Below are 20,916 nucleotides of genomic sequence, written 5' to 3' on the forward strand. Positions count from 1 at the left end.
CGCCGCCCCGGCGCATCCCGGCCGGTCCCGGTGCTGCCACACAGCACAAGCCAATCCTTTGCCGTGGTCCGCTGGAGAAAAGCCAACCTCAAATCCCAGTTCCAGCCCCGTGGCTGTAGGTCAGGGCCACGTCCCGTCAGCCAGCCTTTGCCCAGACCTGCTGAAGGATGTTTGGGAGAGCTGAAAGACCAGGGACGAAGGATGGCACCTGGCACCGCCCTGGCTCGCGAGACCAGAAGGGATTTTCTGCATCATCCAAGCCACAGCCCTGCACCAAGGGCTCTGCACCCCCTCCGCACCCCGCGTTGGAGCCAGAGCACGGCGACCGGGAGCTTCCCACTGCCGAACACGCGGGGTGCCGAGGGGAGCCGAGCCCTCCCCGGCTACCCCGTCCCGCAGCCCCCAGCGAGGCGATGCCCAGCCCCGTCCCTGCTGCCCCATCCCTCGTCCCCGTCGCCCCAGCCCCGTGTCCTCCCCAGCCAGCGCTGTATGATGTGATCGCCCGGAGGCATCGACGTGCTGCCTTTGCACAACGCTGTGTGTGACCGTCCGCATCGCAGGTGTGTCGCTCCCGGTGTGCCACGGCCGCCCTGCCCCGCTCTGCGGCTGGCCGGGCTCGGCCTGTACATATAATTATTTTTCTGCAGGTTTTTTGGATGTTATTTCTGGTGACCGATGTAAACTACTGGTAATTTTATGTTTTTATTTATAAATAAATTTTTTAAAACTTATTTAGCCTCTCCGAGTGCCTGGCTTGGCAGCGTGCGGAGGATTTTCACCAGGGCAGCGCTTTGCCGTGTGCCTCTCCGGGGCACATCACCCCCCCCCCCTCAAGCCACAACCCATTTATCGCAGCACACCGAGGTCCCCTTTGGGGACATCCTTCCACCTGGCCCTGTTTGTTCCCAGCCCCGCCAGCGAGCAGCGTTATCTCCGCTGTGCAGCTGGGATAACCCATGCATGGAAAAGCGGCAACTTGCCTGCGGCGAACGCGGGGCGGGGGGGAGGGGGGCCCGGAGAGGAGATAATCTGCCCGGCCCTGCTCCCAGCCCGTGCCCCCACGGGCTTTGCCCTCCTGCTCTGCCCCAGAGACCGATTTTCATCCCGACCCCACGCAGCCCAAACCCCCAGCCCCCAGGGGTGGGCAGGTCCATCTCCTGGGGAGAGCCAGAGAAGACCATTACAGAGGGAGAGCGACAGTGGAAAGGCCTTAATGAAGCCAAGGACGTGTTTTGACTATTTAAGGTGTTTTCCTCCAAAACCCCATCAACTCGGAGCCTATTTCCACTGCACGGACCTGGTGGTTTTGCTGGTCTAAATAGCATGGGGGGGGGAGGTAAAGGGGGAGGTTGGGGGCCACAAAATAGGGGGAACCACTCAAATTGTGGAAACACTATTCACCCTGACTCATCCAGCTGTTTCCAAGGGGCACTCTCCCCACCGCAGTGCAGGGCATGGGGGGCCCAAGCCCCAAACAAGCTGCTCTGTGCCCCTCGAAAGGGCACCCGGCTCCCGCCGACGCTTTCCAGGGAAACCTTGGCTTCGCTCACGCTGCCTGAGGCGTGAGGGAAGTTTATTTTTAGAGCCTTTGAAAACTGCTGAGGAGGAAGGAGATAGAAAACCACGCGTGAGGACTCTCTTTCTCCCGAGCGGCACCTTCTGTTACAAATCGCCTCCGACCATCACCTGCCCCGGCTGCGGGGTGCTGCTGGCTCAGCCGAGCCCTTCCCAGGTCTGTCCACGTCTCCATGTCAGGGGAGCAGGGAGGAGGAGAGCCCTGAGCCGGCTCCCAAGTTACCCCTGTCCTGCAGAAGTCGCAACCAAATCGCAGATGCTGCAGTGCAGCAAAGCAGAGACTTACCAGGGCTCAGCAGCAGCAGTCAGGGCAGGTCTGGAGACAAGTGCAGCACCTCCGAGGGCACACACAGAGTAAGGACAGCTTCTTGGTAGTGCCCAGGACACCGGGAAGCCAAAACCCCAGCTCTGAACACCCTGGGCTGCTCCTTCCATTAAACCAGGTGAGGGTCCCACCCCTCTTCCAGCAAACCCTTCATGAAGCTGCTGACTAGTAAAAGCTGTGTCCTCCCCACGGGTAGGGCCCAGAGCATCCTCTCCCTCAGGCAGCAGCAGGAATCAGGTGGTGGGACCCCCCCCCGGCCCTTGTAGGGCCATTACACCAGCAGAGGCAGCTCCTGTGTTAGGGTGCTGTGAGCATCAAAAGGATGCACTGGTCTGGTGAAAGGTGTCCCTGCCCACGGCAGCGGGGCTGGGACTAGGGGAGCTTTATGGTCCCTTCCAACGCAAACCATTCTAGGACTCTGCAAAAGGTGAGCAGGGGAGGACAGCCACGGCCCGGGCAGCCCAGCACCTGCTGCAACTCCACTGCTTCATGCCCAAGAGCGGACACGTTCAGGAAGGATCAGAACACGGGGGTAAAGCCATTCCCTCGTGATACCCCGTGCTTCCTCTGTGGCAGGTTGAACATGAATGGGACGGCATGGGTGCGTGCCGGGGCTCCTGGGCTGAGGAAAGGTCTGAGCACGAGGGGCACGGTTAGCTCAGGTTTTGGGGGGCAAAACACAGGGAGCAGCAGCATCAGCTTGTGCATCTCCCCCCCCCCAGTCACTGGGGTTCCCTGCTTCCCCTGTGCTCCAGCTGCCTGAGCACCAACCGTCCTCCAACAGAAGGAGTTTGAATTAGTTGTTGAACTAATCAGCAGATGCAAATAAGCTTCAAGATGGAGAAAAGCTGATTTGCATCTCCTTTTAACACCCTGGTGCCACTGCACCAGTTTCTGGCTATGGGGGGCAGAGTCAGACCTAAAATCTCAGCAGAGACAAGACCAGGGCTGCCTTTGAAAGAGCAATTAAATCGAGCCACCTCGTGCTCACAGGGTGATAGAGGGTCGGAGGCAAAGCTGCTTTTGATGTGCAAATAACCTGCAGCAGCTCTCCCCACCAGCCTGCTCCCCTGCCTTACATCTGCCAGTCCCAACCGAAAACCCAAGGGGCAGGGTGGGGGAAACGTGCCCAATGTTTGCTCTCCTCCCCTCCTAAATGAGCCGACAGCTGGCGTGTGCTTCTCAGAGGGACCTGACTGGCTGACATCGGTTGGCAAAGGGGGATAAGACCCCCAGGCAGTCCTCATTAGTCATTACCCAAAAAAAAAGAAAAAAGAAAACAGCATGTAAATGCACTAAGGCAGCAGCTGGGAGATCAGCACGTCCCATTTAGCATGGTACCTGCTGTCTCCACGCCATGAAATATTGGGCTGTTTGTTTAGCATCCAGCTAAGGGCCATGTCAGGAGCTGCTCGCTCCCGGCTGGGCAGCGACACAGAGCCCAGGGATGGCTCAGAGCCCAGCCCGACGCCACGCAGAGGGGCACCCCTCCCTCCCAGCCCCGAGCGCCCCTTCCCTTCCCCACCCCATTTCCCCAGCGAAGGGCTGTGGTCTCGGCTCGGTGCTGGAAGAGCTGTGCTGCAAGCCCCAGCCTGCTCCCAGGGAGCTAAAGCTGTTGCTGTCATTCCCCCCCGTGGAACGGGAGCTTCTGTCTGCAGGACGGAGCCTGCTGTAACCCGGGAACCTGCCTGCGTGCGCGGGGCGACAGCGATGCTGAGCCTGCGCTGGCAGATGGATTGTCTCCTGGAGCCGGGAGGAGATTTCTGCCCTGCTTTGAGGCTCTGGAGCCGGAGGACAGCGGGCTCAGGCGTGCCCGGCGATGCTGGCAGGAGTCACCGCCAGCGCGGAGCAGCGTGGCGCTGCCAGCGCCCCCATTGCAGCCCGGCCGCTGGCGTGCACCAGGCCAGGGAGCAGAAGGGGCAGGTCAGAGCTGGGTGCCATCCCCAAAGCTCTGCCAGACATACAACCCTCATTAAACCAGAGGTCCTACAGGTTTAAGCAACAAGTGAGCCCAATTTAACTCTGCCAAGTAAGGGCTGAAGAGCCTCAGGGGGCTGGTTTTGTGCCTACAAGCACAGCCTTCTCCCTTGACCTTACAAAGCCAAGGGAACCAAAGCCAGCCCTACCCCTGGTCCCCCCCAGCACCGCCCAAAAGCTCAGCACATTTACAGCGTCATCCAGGCAAGGGAAGCAGCATCACCGCCTGCACTGCTGCTTCCAGCGCTTCTGATCATTTCTGAGGCAGTTTCTTGCACTGCTGGCTAAATATTTAATGGAAAAATAATCTCATTTCCAGGCGATACAGGATCTGAAACATCCTCGTCCTTCCGGATGGATTCAGGAGCTGACACGCCGCAGCAGCTCACTCCATCCCCTCTCCGGGCGCGCAGTGCCGCTGCGTGGCTGCCGCGCTCCATCCCGCACGCTGCTCCCCGCAGCCCAGCCGGGCTCTGCCCGCCGGGCAGGCTGAGCCGGCAGCTCCCCTGGGCTCCACACAACCACTAGTTCATCCCCAGCCCAAAGCCACCCTCGCTACTTATGTTCATCCCAAACCTTTGTCTGGCCCGGAGGAGCCACGCTATCATGGACGGCTTGCCTGGGCGCCGGAGCCGCTCACTAGCCTGCTCCGAGCCACAGAACCCATCTCCTTCCTTCCCCTTCCCTCCCCTCGGCTGCAAATTAGTCGAGCTTAATTGCCGTGAATATTCTTCTAATTGCAGAACTCCTTTTGCCTTCCTCTGGCACGCACATTTGAGGAGCCACGTTACTCCCACGCGGACGCTCGCAGGTACCTCGTGAGAGGCAGCTGCCGCCTCCGCAGCACCCGCCCGCCCTCGGGAATGCTTGGTCAACCTTTGTCCCCCACCAAACCTGTCACCTGCTGAAGGATTTCAGGAATTCACTGGACTTTGGAATGCCTTCTCATAGCTTCCAAACCCTGCATCACTGAGTGCTGACGGCTGCCGTCTGTTCGGGAGGTTGTTCCCCTGCCCTAAGCACTGCCTCTCCCTCAAGACACAGTGACTGTAACTGGGGGTAAATGGGTAGAAAAAAGAACAGTTGGGGTGATCACTTTTAAGCCATCAGACATGTTGTCAGCACACCAGATCCTCCACGTTAAATGAACAGCCTTTCAATCCCTGTGGGACAATCCGAGCCATTATTAATACTGAGGATAAGGGATTTGTAACTCGGTGCCTCTCAGTGAAAAAACATACCGCGGGAGCCAGCTTGGACATTTAAATGAGTTTTTTAAAAAATGAGCTAATTTCTTTACCACCTCAAGGACTTGTACTCCGGTACGAGAACCAGCTCAAATTACAGCTCAATACAACATTGAGTAGGAGAAGACCGGAGACAGCCTCGGGCTTTTATCAGTCAGAACAAACCCTGTTTACGGAGACAGTGTCAGGCGCAGCTCAGCACACCAGGGCACAGCTCAACACTGAGGATGAACAGCAAAACCAGCAGAAAGGAAAGCTGCTTTCTTCCTCATTAAGGGCCTGGTTCTGATGCAGCAGAGGCCAGGGGTGTTGGGGTTTACCTCCCCCTCCCAGGAGCACGCCAGGAAGAATCCCGGATCTCCCCATTTCACGCTGTTCCCGGCCTCTCGCCTCCACCAGCCACGCTGCATCCCCGAAGCAGGGCAACTTCTACAAGGGTTAATTCACTTAATTCACGGAGAGGGATGACAGGACACTGGGAATTCAAGCAGAGTCACGCCCCAGGCTGTCTGCACAGAACAAACCCACCCCGGCCCCCCTCGCCCCCAGCAGTGCTGTTCATACGGAAAATTTAAAGTCAACATACGCCCAAGCTCCTTCTCAAGAAGCCTTTTAAGGTTTCCGAGCCTCCTCTAGTGCAAACGACCCGCTGAGAGCCTGTGGAAACAGGGGGATCGGTTACCCTCAGCATTCCTCAGAGCCTTCACCCATGACTGCACCACCACCACCCACTCCAGCGGCGCAAAGCGCTCCCTCCTGGCACCAAAGGACAAATCCTGATCGACAACAGCGACCAGCTCCGGTAATAACGTGGGGGTGGCTCAAGTGGCCCTCGCTGCGCACCCAGAAATGCAAGTGAAAAGTGTTTTCAGCACATTATGAAGGAGTTTTATTGACCCCCCCGTGGCAAAGGGCACCTTAGCCCCCGCTGAAAGACCTGAAGCTGCTTCCGACCACAGAATCACAAAAGCTTCCGTTTTGTTCGACACCTTCCATATTTAATTTATTGAGATATTCTCTACATTAAAGTATTCTCATGCCAACACTTCCAACCTCCCATCCCTACCTCAAGAAAAATAGACTCGACACAGCTTTAGGGTGGAATGCACTGGAATAAAGCTGCTATTGCGTCCAAGTTACAGAGAACACTGAACAAACTATAGAGAGAACCGCACACAGGAGACGTCAGGGAAAGCTGGAATTAGCACAGGATCGTTCAAGTCACGTTAGCACCTTCCCAGACAAGCACCGAAGGCGTTTAGAGAGGTGCAACATGCTTTGGTTAGCTAGACCAGAGCTTAGACTACATTAAGCCTGGAAAAAAAAGCAAGCAAGCCTGCCAGCACTGGGCTCGGAGCCTCATCTGAACCGATTTGAAGACGACAACACTGAATTGGCTAGCCAAGTTCGCAGTGTTTGGGAATGCTGAGCTCTCCTGGCTAGCCAAATCCGTGCCGGGAGTGCAAACCACAACAGTTTCAAACACGACTCGGGACCCAGTGCCACCTAGAGCATGCTCGGGAACAGAGCTCAGAACACCCATCCACACGTACAGTCGCTTTCTCCCGCGGCATCGTTTCGCACAAGACACGCTTCAAAAGCCAACCTCCCGCCCGCGCAGCCGCGCCAGGGGCAGGAGGGTTTGTCACATCTCGTGTGATCCCCTCGGGTAGCAGCACACAGCCCCGAGTTACCTCGGGTTTGCCCACTGGGACGCTACTCATCTCGGAATGCTTTCCCGCCGTTTTGTTCTCTGGCATTTCCGGAATCCAAAGGAAAAACAAAGGGTAAGTAGGAAACTTACTCTGCAAACTCCAATTTAAAACTAATTCAGTACTTAAGCCTTATCATGCTGCCCTCAGAGAGCAACCCACTGGCCTGTGACCTCTGAAAAGGCCCTTTGCTAGCAGAAAAGCACCCAGCGTGCCCACTAGTGTCCTCAGTTCATACACACCTTTCAGAATCTTAAGCCACGGTTAAAAACGAGTGACTTGCATTTTTCAGGCAGGTATGTGGCCACGCACCACGCCTTCCACGTATCAGCCTGGTCCTCAGGCACACCAGCAGGACAGCGGAGGGCCATCTGCTCTGCCAGCAGCACGGCAACTGCGTACGGTCGGACTGAGCAGATGCTTTGGACAAAGGAAGTCACATTTGCTCTTTCGGGTTTTCTAAACCACGTGCTCCTGGTTCGAAAGTAAAGATTTGCAATTTCTGGTCATCCTCAGACATTCCCTTGAAATGGCTACAAACGCTCCAGTTCAAAAAAAAAACCAAACCAAGCTTCGTGAGAGCTATTGCACATTGGTAAGAGCTGGCCTAAATATCCAGAAGATACTTGTGGAAGAAGGGATATTTTAAAAACTGGTATCAGTGTACATTGGAACACTGGCACAAACGTCACCTACTCGTGGTTTTAATTGTAAGGGCGACCAGTAAACACCAACACATGAAAAAAAGAAAACAAACAGCATTTCACAGAGCAAGGAGTTGGAGATGAAGCTGTGGCTAGTGTTTTGCAGTGGAATCTCGAGGATAGAATTCAGCCAGCGTTGTCTGAGGAATTCTCTTCAACATCTCCTTGGGGAAGATTCGCAAAAGCTGCCACCCGATGTCCAAGGTCTCGTAAACAGTGCGATTCTCGTAAGGACCTGCAGAAAGCAACCACAGGCTGAAACAGGGGGCAGGGAAGTGCCTCAGCACCAGGCAGACCCAAGAACCTTCTAGGTGTCACTGCCTACGGTGGGGGGCTTGGAACAGACGCTTACCCTGAGCAATGAAGTTCTTCTCAAACTTCTGCAGAAACTCCAGGTACAGAAGATCATCTGAGGTAAGAGCTTCCTCGCCAACTACAGCCTTCATCGCCTGCACGTCCTTCCCGATGGCGTAGCAGGCGTACTAGAAGGGACAGAACAGACGGGCAGTTACCCTCATCACCCACCTAACGGTTTCTGCACAGAGGGTTTCGCTGAACACGCGGTCAGCGCGTTCAAGCAGCCTCAGGAGCGTTCCGCATCCCAACTGCCCGGCGTGCCCTTCCCAGGGCGTTTAGCAAAAGGTGTATTTGAAACGTGCCCCTGCTTCCCTGGAGGGGTTGGTCCCTACCAGCTGGTTGGACACGTCTGCGTGATCCTTCCTGGTCATACCCTCCCCAATGGCTGACTTCATCAGTCGAGACAAGGAGGGCAAGACGTTAATAGGCGGGTAAACCTGGAGGAGAGAGACATCCAAGAATTTCAACATTAATACTTCAAAAAGCACAGGGCAATCTGAAGTACGTTCTAACCGGTGTGATACACACCTGTCTGTTATGCAGCTGCCTATCCACATAGATTTGTCCCTCCGTGATGTATCCAGTCAAGTCAGGAATAGGATGAGTAATGTCTGTGGAAAAAAGACGGTTTGACAGTTTTCAGGCCTTTTATCTCTATTCTAGCACTGATGCAGCAGCTTCTTGTAGTTAAGTGACTTCTGAAGTAAAATGCCACCAGTCAGTACCCCCATCTATCAGTAAGTGCTCTTGTGCAAGGATTAGAGCTGCAAGCACGCCTGGCGGAGGGCTGGAGAACAGTCCTGAAGCCTGAAATGGGCAAAGCATTTCTATTAGCAAGAGAGAAGAGAAGAGAAGGCAGCCAAGAGCTGCAATATTCAGACAGAAACCTAAAGGCCACAGGACTTCCTGTCTTGCTGTGTGTCCAAAATACAGCAGGTGGCTCTAAAGGAGTCCTTTAAAGCACTATTTAGTAGAAACACTTAAAAATAACTCACCATCATTGGGCATGGTAAGAATAGGAATCTGAGTAATGGAACCATTTCTGCCTTCCACACGCCCGGCACGCTCATATATAGTAGCCAAGTCAGTGTACATGTAGCCTGGGAAGCCACGACGGCCGGGCACTTCCTCTCTAGCTGCTGAAACCTGAGGCAATCCAGAAGAAGGTTTCCAAGAAGTCAGGTCACTCGCACAGTCCTGCTGTCTCCCCTAAGCTACACAAGCCCCTCTTCCTGCAGGTGACACCAACACACAGCCACACAAACCCCCGCTAAGAGAAGGTGTCGCCACAACCACGTCTGACGAGCCAAGGTGACAAGGTGACAAGGCAAATCCAACACTGTCATGTCCAAGTGCTGAATGCTGCCAGTCAGGGAAGTTCAGCTATCACAGAGGCAACAGCTGTCTGACTGCTGGGCATAACCCTAGACAATCGGTGAGTAACCAAAAGCCTCACTGGCTGTTTAACAACATCGTAATGAATACTAATTACAACAGCTTGAGCAGAAGTTTACGTTCTCACTTCACACTGCAAACCCCTCCCGCCAACACCCAGCACGCGAGTGAACGCACACGTACCTCCCGCAGAGCTTCGGCATAGGAGCTCATATCGGTCAGAATGACCAGCACGTGCTTCTCACACTGATATGCCAAGAACTCCGCCGTCGTCAGAGCTAGACGGGGCGTGATAATGCGCTCAATGCTGAAACAGAACAGCGTGGCGTTATTTGTGACAAGTGCTTTAAGGCCGCCAGGTAACAGTTTGAAGCTAGAAATGCTTCAAAACCCTCTGAAGATCCGCGACATGCACCAGCTGGAGCACCAGCATTTCACATTCAACTTCGCTGCAAAATGTCAACGTTAAGTGACACCTGGCAGGACACCAGTGAGGCTTCAGCTTCCAGTTTACTTGTTCTTCTCAGCCTTTTCCCAACCAACATAGTGTAGCTACTTACGTCGGATCATTGGCCAAATTCAGGAACAGACACACATTGTCCATGGACCCATTTTCCTCAAAGTCTGATTTGAAGAACCGAGCAGTTTCCATGTTCACCTAAATCGCAGTATCAAGGCATCAGTTCCAGGCCAGATTTCAGCGAACTACATTTTGCATCACATTAAGGTCTAAACACCTCATTTCTAATCCACCAGCAAAGCTCTCTGTATCATGAAGGCTCCCCTACATTCCCAACAAAATGAGTTACTTGTCGAATTCCAACCTAAGAGATTTTAAGTTTAAGATACTTTTTCCTGATCAGACACACCTTGTTACACAACTTCTGGCCCTTTGGGATGTTCAGCCGGTCAGCCAGCCAACAGGTCAGTTACACACCTAAGAGCTACTTAGAACACCCTCCAAAAAGTAACATTCAGCTACTCTCAGCATTGGCTTATTCATTACTCAAGCATCGTTTTCCTCCAATAACACCGACTTACACCCATAGCAGCAAACACGATGGCAAAGTTTTCTTCACTGTAGTCCATCACATCTTTGGATTTCTTCACCAAGCCAGCTTGGCGACAAATCTGAGCTGCAATCTAGGGGAAAAAAATGTTTCAGTCCGTCTGTGTATTCCACGCGATTACACAGACCGGAGTTTAACTTAGTTCAGTTTCTAACCCCAGGGAAATGCAAGGCACCAACTGTTCAGAGACCAGCTCTGGGCACTCACCTCATTGTGGGGCAAGCCAGCAGCTGAGAATATGGGGATTTTCTGCCCCCTGGCAATACTGTTCATACCATCTATGGCAGAAATGCCAGTCTGAATCATTTCTTCTGGATAGATACGACACTGGGGATTGATTGGCTGACCTGGTACATTTATTAAGAGAACACGTGTTATCCCATGTACATGTTTGCAGCTTGATCAAACTACCACTGACCCGGAGCACTGATCTAAGGCTCAGGTCCAAAGGTGCAAAACCCACTGTTAAGCCTAAAAATCTTTAGATGCTCCTGGTCAAACCTGAGCCTTTTGTAGACCCCAAGACGGGCATTCTGTGGTCATGAAAATGGTAAGAGTGCTTTCAAGAAAAGCCTGTCAGGTTATCCACTTTTTATCTTTGGAGGCTGTATGATTAACATAGTCTACAAATACTTCCAAGACCAGCTTCCAAGCATTACAGAAAACAGTTATTTTCTGCCACCTCATCTTCCAGCACTTGTGTAAATTTGATTTGAGTTTGATGCCACACACATACTTCAAAAGAAAATTAAACACCTCCTAACACTTAGATCCCATGTTCAAAACCAAATCTGTTGTAATGTTCAGAAATCGGAAACACCAGATTTGTCTTTAACCCCATACCAGAAATGGATTAAGAACATACCCATTATGTCAAGGAAATCTTCAGCCAAAACAATGGGGCCTCTGTCTATAGGTTTTCCTGACCCATTAAATACTCTGCCTACAAGAAACAGCAAGAAAATAAAAATGTAAACTTCTGGGAAAATAAGTTCGCATGTGGGGTGTTCATTCTTCAAAGCAACATGCAAGCTCTTACCAAGCATATCCTCAGAGACGGGGGTTCGAAGAATATCCCCGGTAAACTCACACGAAGTTTTCTTAGCATCAATACCTGAAGTTCCTTCAAATACCTGTAAATACACCAGAAGAAAAAACAAAAAAACCCCAAGAAGGAGTAAGCATTGTGCTTTACAAAATAACACACTAGAACGCTGCTTCACAGCTTGAGAACTGCATCAGCCGCAGGGCAGAAAAGCAAGGCAGCCCTCCGCAAGCAGAGGACTTCAAGAGCAGCTTGCGAGAACAAAACATCACGTAAAAACCTACTTTAAGCAAAATTCATGAAGTGTGTCAGCAGCAACCAACAAACCTGGTGCCATTCCTTTGATCTCAAGTATTTCCCTTCGCCAACAGGGTAAAGTTCTTCAGATAAGAATTAATATTAACAAGAAGCAGCTGCTTGGCAGGAACACCTGCATCCACATCACACAGGAGCTGATCTTGGATCTAACTGTACAATTACAGCGCGATTCCTTTAATCTAGCAGCAAAGAAATCTAGGGGGGACGCAAATAAAAATGTCACTGTACTCCAGCGTTCAATCTTGCAAATATATTCATGCCACTGGCACCTGGAATAAGTAGGTGATTTTTTTCTTTTTTAATTTACAGAGCCAAAAAGACCACACCACAAGATAGATTTGACACGGATCAGACAGACGCTGATCAAGAAAATATTCTTCTGTTGCAACACGAGACACTCCTGTCCCTTGTCGTACCTGAACCACAGCTTTGGAGCCACTGACTTCCAGCACCTGCCCACTTCTTCTTGTGCCATCAGGGAGAGTCAAGTGGACAATCTCTGCGTACCGAGGGAACTGAAGGTGAGCGAGAAAGATGGTGCAAAGCATTAGAATCCAGAACAGTCATGAAACAAAACTCATCAGTTTCAAGCAAGCTTAAGCTTAGCGACTACTCCATTATTTTTAAAAGTAACGTTATCATCAGAACAAAACTCATTCCAAGGCAACCAAAATCCACCAGGCTAACGCCGGTTTTACAGGGACTACCCCACATCTGCTCAGAGTTGCAGGCTGCAGAAAGACCTGGCAGAACCCGGTCTGAAAGCCCTGGTAGGCCTGAAACACTAATGGAAAGCCACGATGCGGCATCTGACGAGAAGAAAAAGCCGCCTTTTGCCTGCCCAGGACATCAGTGGCTTGCCTTCAACTGTGACGTGGCAGCAATTTGAAAACAGGCCCAAACCATCTGCAGTTCCCTTTTACAAAGCGCTCGTGCCCTGGTAGCAAAGAGGTCAAGGACAGAGCGAACAGGTATGCGTCTGCATTCAAGTTCAGACCACCTCTTGGTAAGACTGAAACGCTGTTTCCTTCCTTTCCCCCAACAGTCTCAACAACTCTCCCTTTCCTCCAGGACACGGACAACTCTCCTTAGCTTTACAGCAATGTGCGTAGTCTCATTTCTCTCAGGAGTCAGAAATATATCCTGTATTAAATAAAATTGCTCAGCGGACCCATGAATTTCACGACAGTCTGGATTTATCCTGTCACAGCTTTTCTTGTAAACTCTCCCTCAAACAGCTTCATTCATTAAGAACCTGAATCTTTACCTTAACTTGATCCAAGATAACCAGGGGACCATTCACACCCGATACGGTTCTATAAGCTGAAAGAAAGCAAGCCACAGGTCAGGTACCTCCTCAGACCATCAGAAACGTCCTATGTAAAGTTTTCCAGGTTTCATTCCTATCACCAGCCTCAGGTTTGCAGATTTTGGGCTCAGCTCTGTTCCGCTTTAGGTTGATTATGAACTCCACAAGCAGGATCAGGAACCCAATTGTGTGGCCAGTGTTTTTCGCCACCACTTACAAGGCACCCGAGGTAACGTTAAGACAGGCAATATTGCCATTTTCTGGTCTGTCACCGAAGTGCACTGATGCAAGCCTATACCTGGGGATCATTTAAATGCTACCAGAAACCGCAATACAACGTCAAGTTGGCATTTTAAACTAAGAAAAACACCCAATTGCAAGATCTTTAAAAAGCAGGGATGACAATATCCATAATTTGTAATAAAGAAGTAATCACGGGTGTCATTGCTATTTATGTCCAACAAATGGTGAGAAGACCTTAATGTCGAGACTCAAGGCATTATATATTTTTTTTTTAAACCACAGAGGTGACACTGAAACAGCCCACCTGAAAGCCTGGACTTAGCAAAGCCAGCAGCTCTTGCACTCAAAAGCTTATCAGCAGAGCTTCTACATTACATTGTGGGTTTTGGCAGTCATGAGAGGAAACCTTATACCACCTTTCCTGTCCCTCAAGGAAGGCCAATGCACTATAAAGGCTGAATTTCACCTGAACTCCTCCTACATGGGTTATCCTGGTTTCACTTAAGGATTGACACCTGACAGAAGGCCACGGCTAGCTGCTCATCAGAAGGCTCGTGTCTTAAACCTCAGCAGCTCGAGCACTAGCACTACACACAACTTCTGAGGTGCCACGTGCCCAGAATTCATCGCTCTGCTATCAGCACAGCGGAGAAAGCTGTGAAAATGCAGCAAACCGCGCTCCCGCGTTGCTCCAAGGCCACAGCGGCACCCAGCTAGCGCCCAGCATCACTTGATCCACAGATGAAAGCAACATTGAGTCAAAGCTTCATCAGGGTCACACGGCGCAGTGACCAAGAGAGGGACTGTTAATCACTTATCCCTGGGAGGGAAAAATGAGCAAGTGGAGCCATTTGCAGAACAGGAGAGACACCAGCACCAGGTCTCGGTCACGCTGCAAGGCAGAGGGAACAGGCACTCGTGGCACCAGGGAAGATCACAAATTCCACCAGCACCAGGCCACGGGGAATCACCTGGCTTCGCCACTTCAGCCTGCCCAGGTTTGGCGTGCTCACCGTGCGCTGTCTAGACCGCCAACAATGCGGTATTTACACTTAAAACAAACCACTTCAACTGTTGCAATGTAATCTCTTAATCAGCGATAACCAAAACGGCATTAGATAAGGTTTGAGGGTCACTGGGTGTACAAGATGGTCAAAGGCTAGAACTCCTACTCTCAATTCTCAAATCCTGCTAAACACCCCAAGACACATGTCTCTGACCCTGAATTAATCTTAACCAAAAGCACCAGCTGGCCTGCCCCTTTCACCCCAGCCAGGAGCATTACACTATGCCATGAAGAGGACTCTGCTCAGACTGCAAGTGTTGGCAGCCCCGCTGTCCACAAGAAATGGAAAACATCATCTTGAGCAAAGCGTTCCATCTCATGACTGCCTCATGAGCACTTCCCCCCCGAGTCAGCGGGCAAGGGCTTACACTCCTCGCTTTGTCCACAAGAAAATACTTCCTTGACATCAACCAGCATCAATTCCCCTTGAAAGCAGCTCGCCACCGACTCAAAATTCCTCTTTCCAATACCATCAACCAGTTCTATGACAAACCAAAAGCAACTGAAATGTTTTTCATATCCAGCTTGTGAGCGATGTCGGTCTGGACAAAAGCCAAAATCTCTGCAGAAAAGCACAAACCGGCTATGGAGTCATCTGGGCTCCAACCTTGACAGAAGCCTCCACTCCACAGTAAAGCAGAGCAGAAGAGTCAGGGGAGCAGAAATGGTAATGACCGATTTGGGCTTTCAAACCAGACTGATGTTTTCAAAGAAACCTTCGCAGAGAAGCTCCCTGGCTACCACCTGGTGAGCGCTCACACTATTTAGGTGGGCAGGCAGAGCCGCTCATGTAATTACCACCTAGACCAAAAAAAGGTCAGAAAAAAACCACCTTCAAATAACTTTGACTTTCCCCCTGCTACGCTGCAATAAAGGGTTTTCTACACAGCTACTGTATTTCCCCTTTTTCATCAGATTTCTCAACTTCATTTTAAAGGAGGGAAGTCCACCCCACACCCCACAACTTACAGTAATTTTTAGTTCCTGCTGAAAACGTACGTTTTTCAGGAAGGACACCGGAATGGCCTACGTTACCCAGTGGGCAACTGGTTCCAGCGTGTGACTAATCCAGGTGTGCAGACAGGCCAAGCCGTGAAAAGCACCACCGCAGCTCCCGGGGCCGCTGGAAGCCCAGCTCAGGCGGGACACCGGCCTGCAGCCCCCCAGAACCCCCCGCACCCCCCCAGGCCAGCCCGGCACCTGTACCCCAAGGAGCGCCCGGGCTCGGCCGGCTCTGCCGCAAGAAGCGGGCCCGGGCTGCCGGCCTCGCTCGCCCGCCGCCGGAGCTGCGGCCCGCCCGGCTCCGGGGCAGCCCGGCCTGCCTGCGGCCCAGCGGGCGCCCACCCCCGAGCCGGGCCCACCCCCCCGCAGGGGCTCCCGGCGAGCCCGCCCGCCGCCTCCCCGGGCCCCGCACTCACTGAGGCGCGGCTGGGAGAGGTAGTCGCGGGTGATGGCCGCCACCTGCTCCCGCGGCCCGCCGGGCCCGGCGCCGTTCACCAGCCCCCGCACCGCCCGCACCGCCGCCATCTTCTCCGCCGTCCCGGCCCCGCGCGCCGCCGCGCATGCGCTGATATAGCACCGCCCGCGCCGGGCCCCGCCCACCGGGAGCGCCCCGAGACGGGGCGGGGGAACGGCGGGAGCTGGCCGGGGTGCTGGGGGGGGCACCGGGGTGCTGGGGGGGGGCACCGGGGGGGGACACCGGGGTGCTGGGGGGGGCACAGAGAGGCTCGGGGGGGGGGGGGGGCATCAGGGTGCGGGGGGGGGGGGGGGGGGGGGGCACCGGGGGGCTCAGGGAGGGGGCACTGGGGTGCTGGGGAGAAAGGAGGAAGGGAAAAAAAGGAAAAGAAATGGAAAGGAAAAGGAAAAAAAAAAAAAAAAAAGAAAGGAAAAAGGAGAGGAAAAAGGGAAAAAAAGGAAAAAAGAAAGAGGAAAAAAGGAAAATTAAGAGGAAAAAGAAAAGGCTAAAGAAAAGGAAAAAAGGAAAAGAAAAAGGAAAAGAGGAAAAGGGGAAAGGGGGAAAAGGAAAGAGAAGTAAAAGAAAAGGAAAAAGAAAAAGATAAAAAGAGAAACAAAAGGAGAAAGAAACAGAAAAAAAAAGAAAAAAGAGGAAAAGAGAAAAAAAGGAAAAGGAAGAAAAGGGGGGGGGAGAGAAAGAAAGGAAGGAAGGAAAGGAAAAAAGGAAGGAAGCAAGCTAATGAATGAATGACTTGACAGAAGGGTCAAATGGCTGAGAAGACAAGAGGAGTAATTCTGCCGTAAGAGGGAAGCAGAGCCCTGGCCTCCTGCCCAGCCCCGGGCCAGGAGTGCGAGGGGGATTTGGGGCCCTCTCTGCCCCTCTGCCTCGGCCCAGCAGTGCTCCAGCGGTGGGGTTCGGCGTCCCCCAAGCTCCAAGTGTGTCCCTACCCCTCAGCCGTGTTCTTATGGATGTGCTTCCTCTGAAGGCAGCGCTTTGATCTGCGAGTGTAACGGTCGCTGCTCGGGGGAGACGGGAGATCAGAAATAAAGCACGAACTGGCACCGAGACAGGGCTGTCGGTGGAAGCACCCCACTCGCGCTGACGTCGCACACTCAAACGTCAAGGGCTGACTGGTACAGTTGTTGAAAGGAGAGAACGAGAGCTGCCTCATCCCCTAAACCTTTAATTCAATACAAAAAAGATAGCGGGTTCTTTGTAAACACCTTTTTCCAGAAAACCATTAGTCTGTCAACCTCCTGTTTCCTTATGGGTTATGTATCTCTTCGTACATGTTAAATGTTAATATTTGCTGTTTGTTCTCCTCCCTGCTTAGCAGTGAGACAGAATTATTTGATGTTACAAAACAACATTCTATCTTCTTCTTCTATGTTAAAACTCGAAATATTTCAAGTGACTATGTTTTCAAAGAGATACTGGCAATTCTGTGCTTGGTTGGAGGGGCAACAAAGTACCAGGGACTGGTGAGACCGATGGAAAACCCCTAAACAATCGCACAAGGCACTGTTTGGCTAAGGAGGGAGCAAACACAATAAATAATCCCCAGACAAAGGGACAACGCTGTCGAGTGGATTGAACACAAAACTGGAAGGCTTTGGCCAGGTTTCAGCTCTCCTTCTAATGCAACGTGACCTTGAGCAAATAACTGAGCTCTCCTGTTTGTTAAGAGTCAAAAGGACTCAACAAAACCCAAACCAGCAGGACTCGCTTCACAGCAGCAGCCTCAAGGGTTACTTCAACCGGCACCGCTTTGCAAACCGCTTCCACCCGCAGTCAAAGCCAGGCTAAAAGGTGGCCCAGGCGATGCAAACCCCGAAATTGCTCAAAACAGACCACTTTGTGTTCTAAATATTTTTATCCAGTTCTTAAGTCTTGCTGCCAAGGCAGCGGTTCCTGTGCTGGGCAGGAGAAACCCCCCGCTGAAGGGGATATTTGCAGAGAGCGACTTTAGAGCGCGGCTTTACGGGGGCCTGTCCCAACCCACGCTTACGCCGTCGTGTTCACCCGACCCCGGGCGGGCAGAGTCACATTGATAATGACACCGTTGGGCTCACGCTGGTTTGTGAAGTGCTGGTGTGTGCTGGTGGCAGGAGCCCTGGCCGCACAGCCGACGCGTTCCACTGCACCTCTGGGGCGAGGCAGCAGCAGCAGCGAGCGATCTCATCTGCCGTCGGCTGAAGTCCCCACAGTTGCCGTCAGCCTGCGGCGCCGGTGTGAGGTCTGCTGCCGGCGGTTCTTCAGGCCCACGTCCTCTGCCGGGCCTCGAGACAGCCCATAAATTCTCTTCTACTTTTCATTACACAAGAAATGTTCACTGTGCTTTACTACCTCAGTCTGGCCAGGAAGAAAATTGTCGCCTTTTTTTTTTTTTTCCATAGGGTTATTGAAAGAAAAATTAAAGGCAACCATTTGTAATGGTTATTAAAAATACATCCCGAAGGGAACTGCCTGGAAAAATCTGACGGACACATGGAAACGCTTCCAAAGCACATCTGAGTCAGCTTTCCCATCACCTCTGCAGAACAAGTGCCGGGACACTGCAGTCTCCTTCATCTGCTGCGGGCTGCCAAATGAGACGGTGTCCTGAGCTTGGGGCCTGCAAAAGAAAAGAAGAATAATAGCTGTCTCCACATGCGCCTCCTCACCTGGAGGAGAATCTGAATTATCTCTACCCAGAGCCCAAGACAGAGCTGAGCAATTCTGAGCTCTCTCAGCAGATGGTAGTGCTGCACCGCTCATCCTCTGCCTGCTCTGCAGATATTTAGAAAGTAATTTCCAGGCCCAGACATTCAATTCTCAGCTCATGAAATATATTTAGAGGCTTCAACTTCTGCTCTAATGCACGCCCAGGGAATTCCTTGGTAGGATGTACTCATCTCACGTTATTGGCAATAGTTTTTGGCCATGCAGAAGCCAGATAAATGGCCTCAGTGGCAGATTTATTCGCCAGCAGAGAAAAGGTGAATATGTTTAGGATTTATTTTCTTTCTCTGCGGTAAATCTCTGTATCCTGAATGAATGATGGTACCAGTTTTGGCTTAAAAAAGAAATCACGGAGCAAAGTGTCAGAAGTTTAATAAAACAGAAATGATGGAAGAAAAGAGATCACACTGTAGATGGCATTTGCAGTACCTCATCCATGCATGGATATCATTTTCCATCCAGTTTTGCTTATGAGAGACCAGCCTTGTTAGTCCGAGAAATATCTCCTTGTCCCTGGAGATGAAGCTGACAGCACGACAGCATAGGGAAAGGCTGTGGACAGGCACCCCACTGCCGGCATCCTTCTGTGGGGAGGAGGCAAGGGCAGACCTCAGATGTGGAGGGACCACAACCTGCGGACACCTAAGGGAGAGGCGACATTCCCCCATACCTCTCAGAAATCATTGGCCAGGTAAGTGCATTCTGGCCTTAAAAATATTTCCATCCATCACGAAGGTGTACCATCACACGCATAATTTTGGAAATCCTGAAAAGTTCGTCTACAAAAGCAGCAGCAGCTTGTCAGCATCCTATGGACCAGCCCACAGCGTGAGACTCGGTGACCGAAATATTTCTCTTTTCCTTTTGAGGAAGAGCTCTCTCTCGGTTTATTTTCCTTCTAATGCCAAAACCATTCAGCACACAAAACAAAAACCTGCCTGAGAAGGGATGCTTTGGAGGGAACTCCTTGTAACACATCCCACGGGAGGAGCAGCGACCCTGGTACCGCCTGCTGTGGGGGTGGGTGGACACGCAGCTCCCCTCCCTCCCTCTGCAGGCTGCAGAGCCGCGCAGATCTCCCTGCAGAGCCTCCACACAGACCCTTCAGCAAACCCCCCGCTGCCGCCTTGTCGGCTGCGTGTCCTGCAGCAGCCTCTCCCACCCACGCAGCGGGTCCTTCCCTAAAGGCCGGCTGACGCCTCTCCCTCACCACGTGCCCGGCGCGCACGGCGGCAGCGACACGCGCCCAGCCCACGCACCGGCACCCGCTGCCAACGTCCGTGGGCTCGGCCCAGCAAACACACACGTACGGCCCACGGTGACGCGCAAACACATGCAGAGGGAGTGGGGAAAAGCGACTGCTGCAGCATCCCTCTCTCATCAAATTGTGCTCCCTGAGTTTTGGAGTGAACCCAAAATCCCTGGGGTGCTGCAGTCCCCGTCGACGAAATCTGCCTGGGTTTGCTCCAGGATGTGTAACACGGAGTCGCAGCCGGAACGAGGTGCCAAGGACAAGCGGCGTTAGGGAGCAAGAGGGCGGCCATCAGTCACGGGGAGCAGTCCAACACCTAGACTACTCTGTATGTTATAAACGCATTTCCCAGGGCCATTTCACGATGCCAGCCTTGCCTCCCGGTGACGAATCTGTTCGCTGCCCCTCGTACCCCCCTGCCAAGGGGGCAGAGCAGGCTCCCCCCGCGGAGGGGAGGGCTGTGCATTTGGCGTGCTTAGACCCAGGCAAGAGTTAAGGTGCTCGGAGAGAGATAAGCGTTGATGAAAGCCTGGAGAGCAGGTGCCTCTGCTGCAGATAAACACTCCTGCCTCTCTCCTCCCAGTCCCCCTCAGCCCACCCCACCGTCCTGCTCTGACGCAGAAGGAGCTGCAGGGCTGAATGAAACTTGTTTGAGGTTCCAATTAAATCTCCATGGAAGAGGGACACTCATATCCTCTTCTGATAAAAGGTAATCATAAATCCTGCGGGAGCAGCGGCTGCAGACCACACCGCCTCCCGCAGCGGCAGCTGGCTCCTCGCACCAAGATGGGCTCCAGGGTAAGAGGTTGTTTTCCTCTGCTCCACGCAACAGGTTTGCATTGAGAAGGGTTTGTGGCTTGAGATATAAGGGCTACATTAGTCTACATGTCTTTATGCTTCCTTACTTTCTTTCTCTCTCTCTATTAATTTATATATATATATATCTTCTCTTGCACTAATTCTATTATTTGGTATTTGCTAGTACTTGGAGGTACGGTGAGAAATCATCCCTGCTTCCTAACGTACTGACTTGTGTGGCACTCTGATGATAGAAGGTTTGGAGCGTTTGCTTTTTTTAATTAAAAATTGATAAATATCACTGCCTGGGACTTCAGGAAACCACAGGATTATTGGAAAGAGTGAT

The 20,916-nt window shown here is 52.3% G+C and overlaps 1 protein-coding gene across 1 annotated transcript; it reads right to left on the reverse strand.

Moving 5' to 3' along the window:
* Positions 1–6,100: 6,100 nt before the first annotated feature.
* On the reverse strand, positions 6,101–15,870 carry ATP6V1B2 (ATPase H+ transporting V1 subunit B2). Its single transcript, XM_086477296.1, has 14 exons — positions 15,762–15,870; positions 12,993–13,048; positions 12,142–12,240; positions 11,402–11,495; positions 11,228–11,305; positions 10,570–10,709; positions 10,334–10,435; positions 9,853–9,950; positions 9,476–9,599; positions 8,893–9,043; positions 8,426–8,508; positions 8,230–8,334; positions 7,893–8,022; positions 6,101–7,775 (listed from the first exon to the last, which is right to left on the reverse strand). Exons 1-14 carry the CDS (start codon positions 15,868–15,870, stop codon positions 7,633–7,635), a joined length of 1,512 nt encoding a protein of 503 aa, XP_086333422.1. The 3' UTR covers positions 6,101–7,632.
* Positions 15,871–20,916: the final 5,046 nt, after the last annotated feature.

This window comes from Leptosomus discolor, chromosome 23 (genome assembly GCF_034619465.1).
Source record: "Leptosomus discolor isolate bLepDis1 chromosome 23, bLepDis1.hap2, whole genome shotgun sequence".
NCBI lineage: Eukaryota > Metazoa > Chordata > Aves > Leptosomiformes > Leptosomidae > Leptosomus > Leptosomus discolor.

What these genes read in the sequence shown, in the direction of transcription:
- ATP6V1B2 (XM_086477296.1), bottom strand. Translation starts at nt 15,870, where the DNA reads ATGGCGGCGGTGCGGGCGGTGCGGGGGCTGGTGAACGGCGCCGGGCCC. An exon ending in AGATTTCCTTGACATAATGG is followed by an intron (nt 10,710 to 11,227) that starts GTATGTTCTTAA and finishes TAAATGTACCAG; the next exon opens with GTCAGCCAATCAATCCCCAG. An exon ending in TCGTGTTTGCTGCTATGGGT is followed by an intron (nt 9,951 to 10,333) that starts GTAAGTCGGTGT and finishes ACTGCGATTTAG; the next exon opens with GTGAACATGGAAACTGCTCG.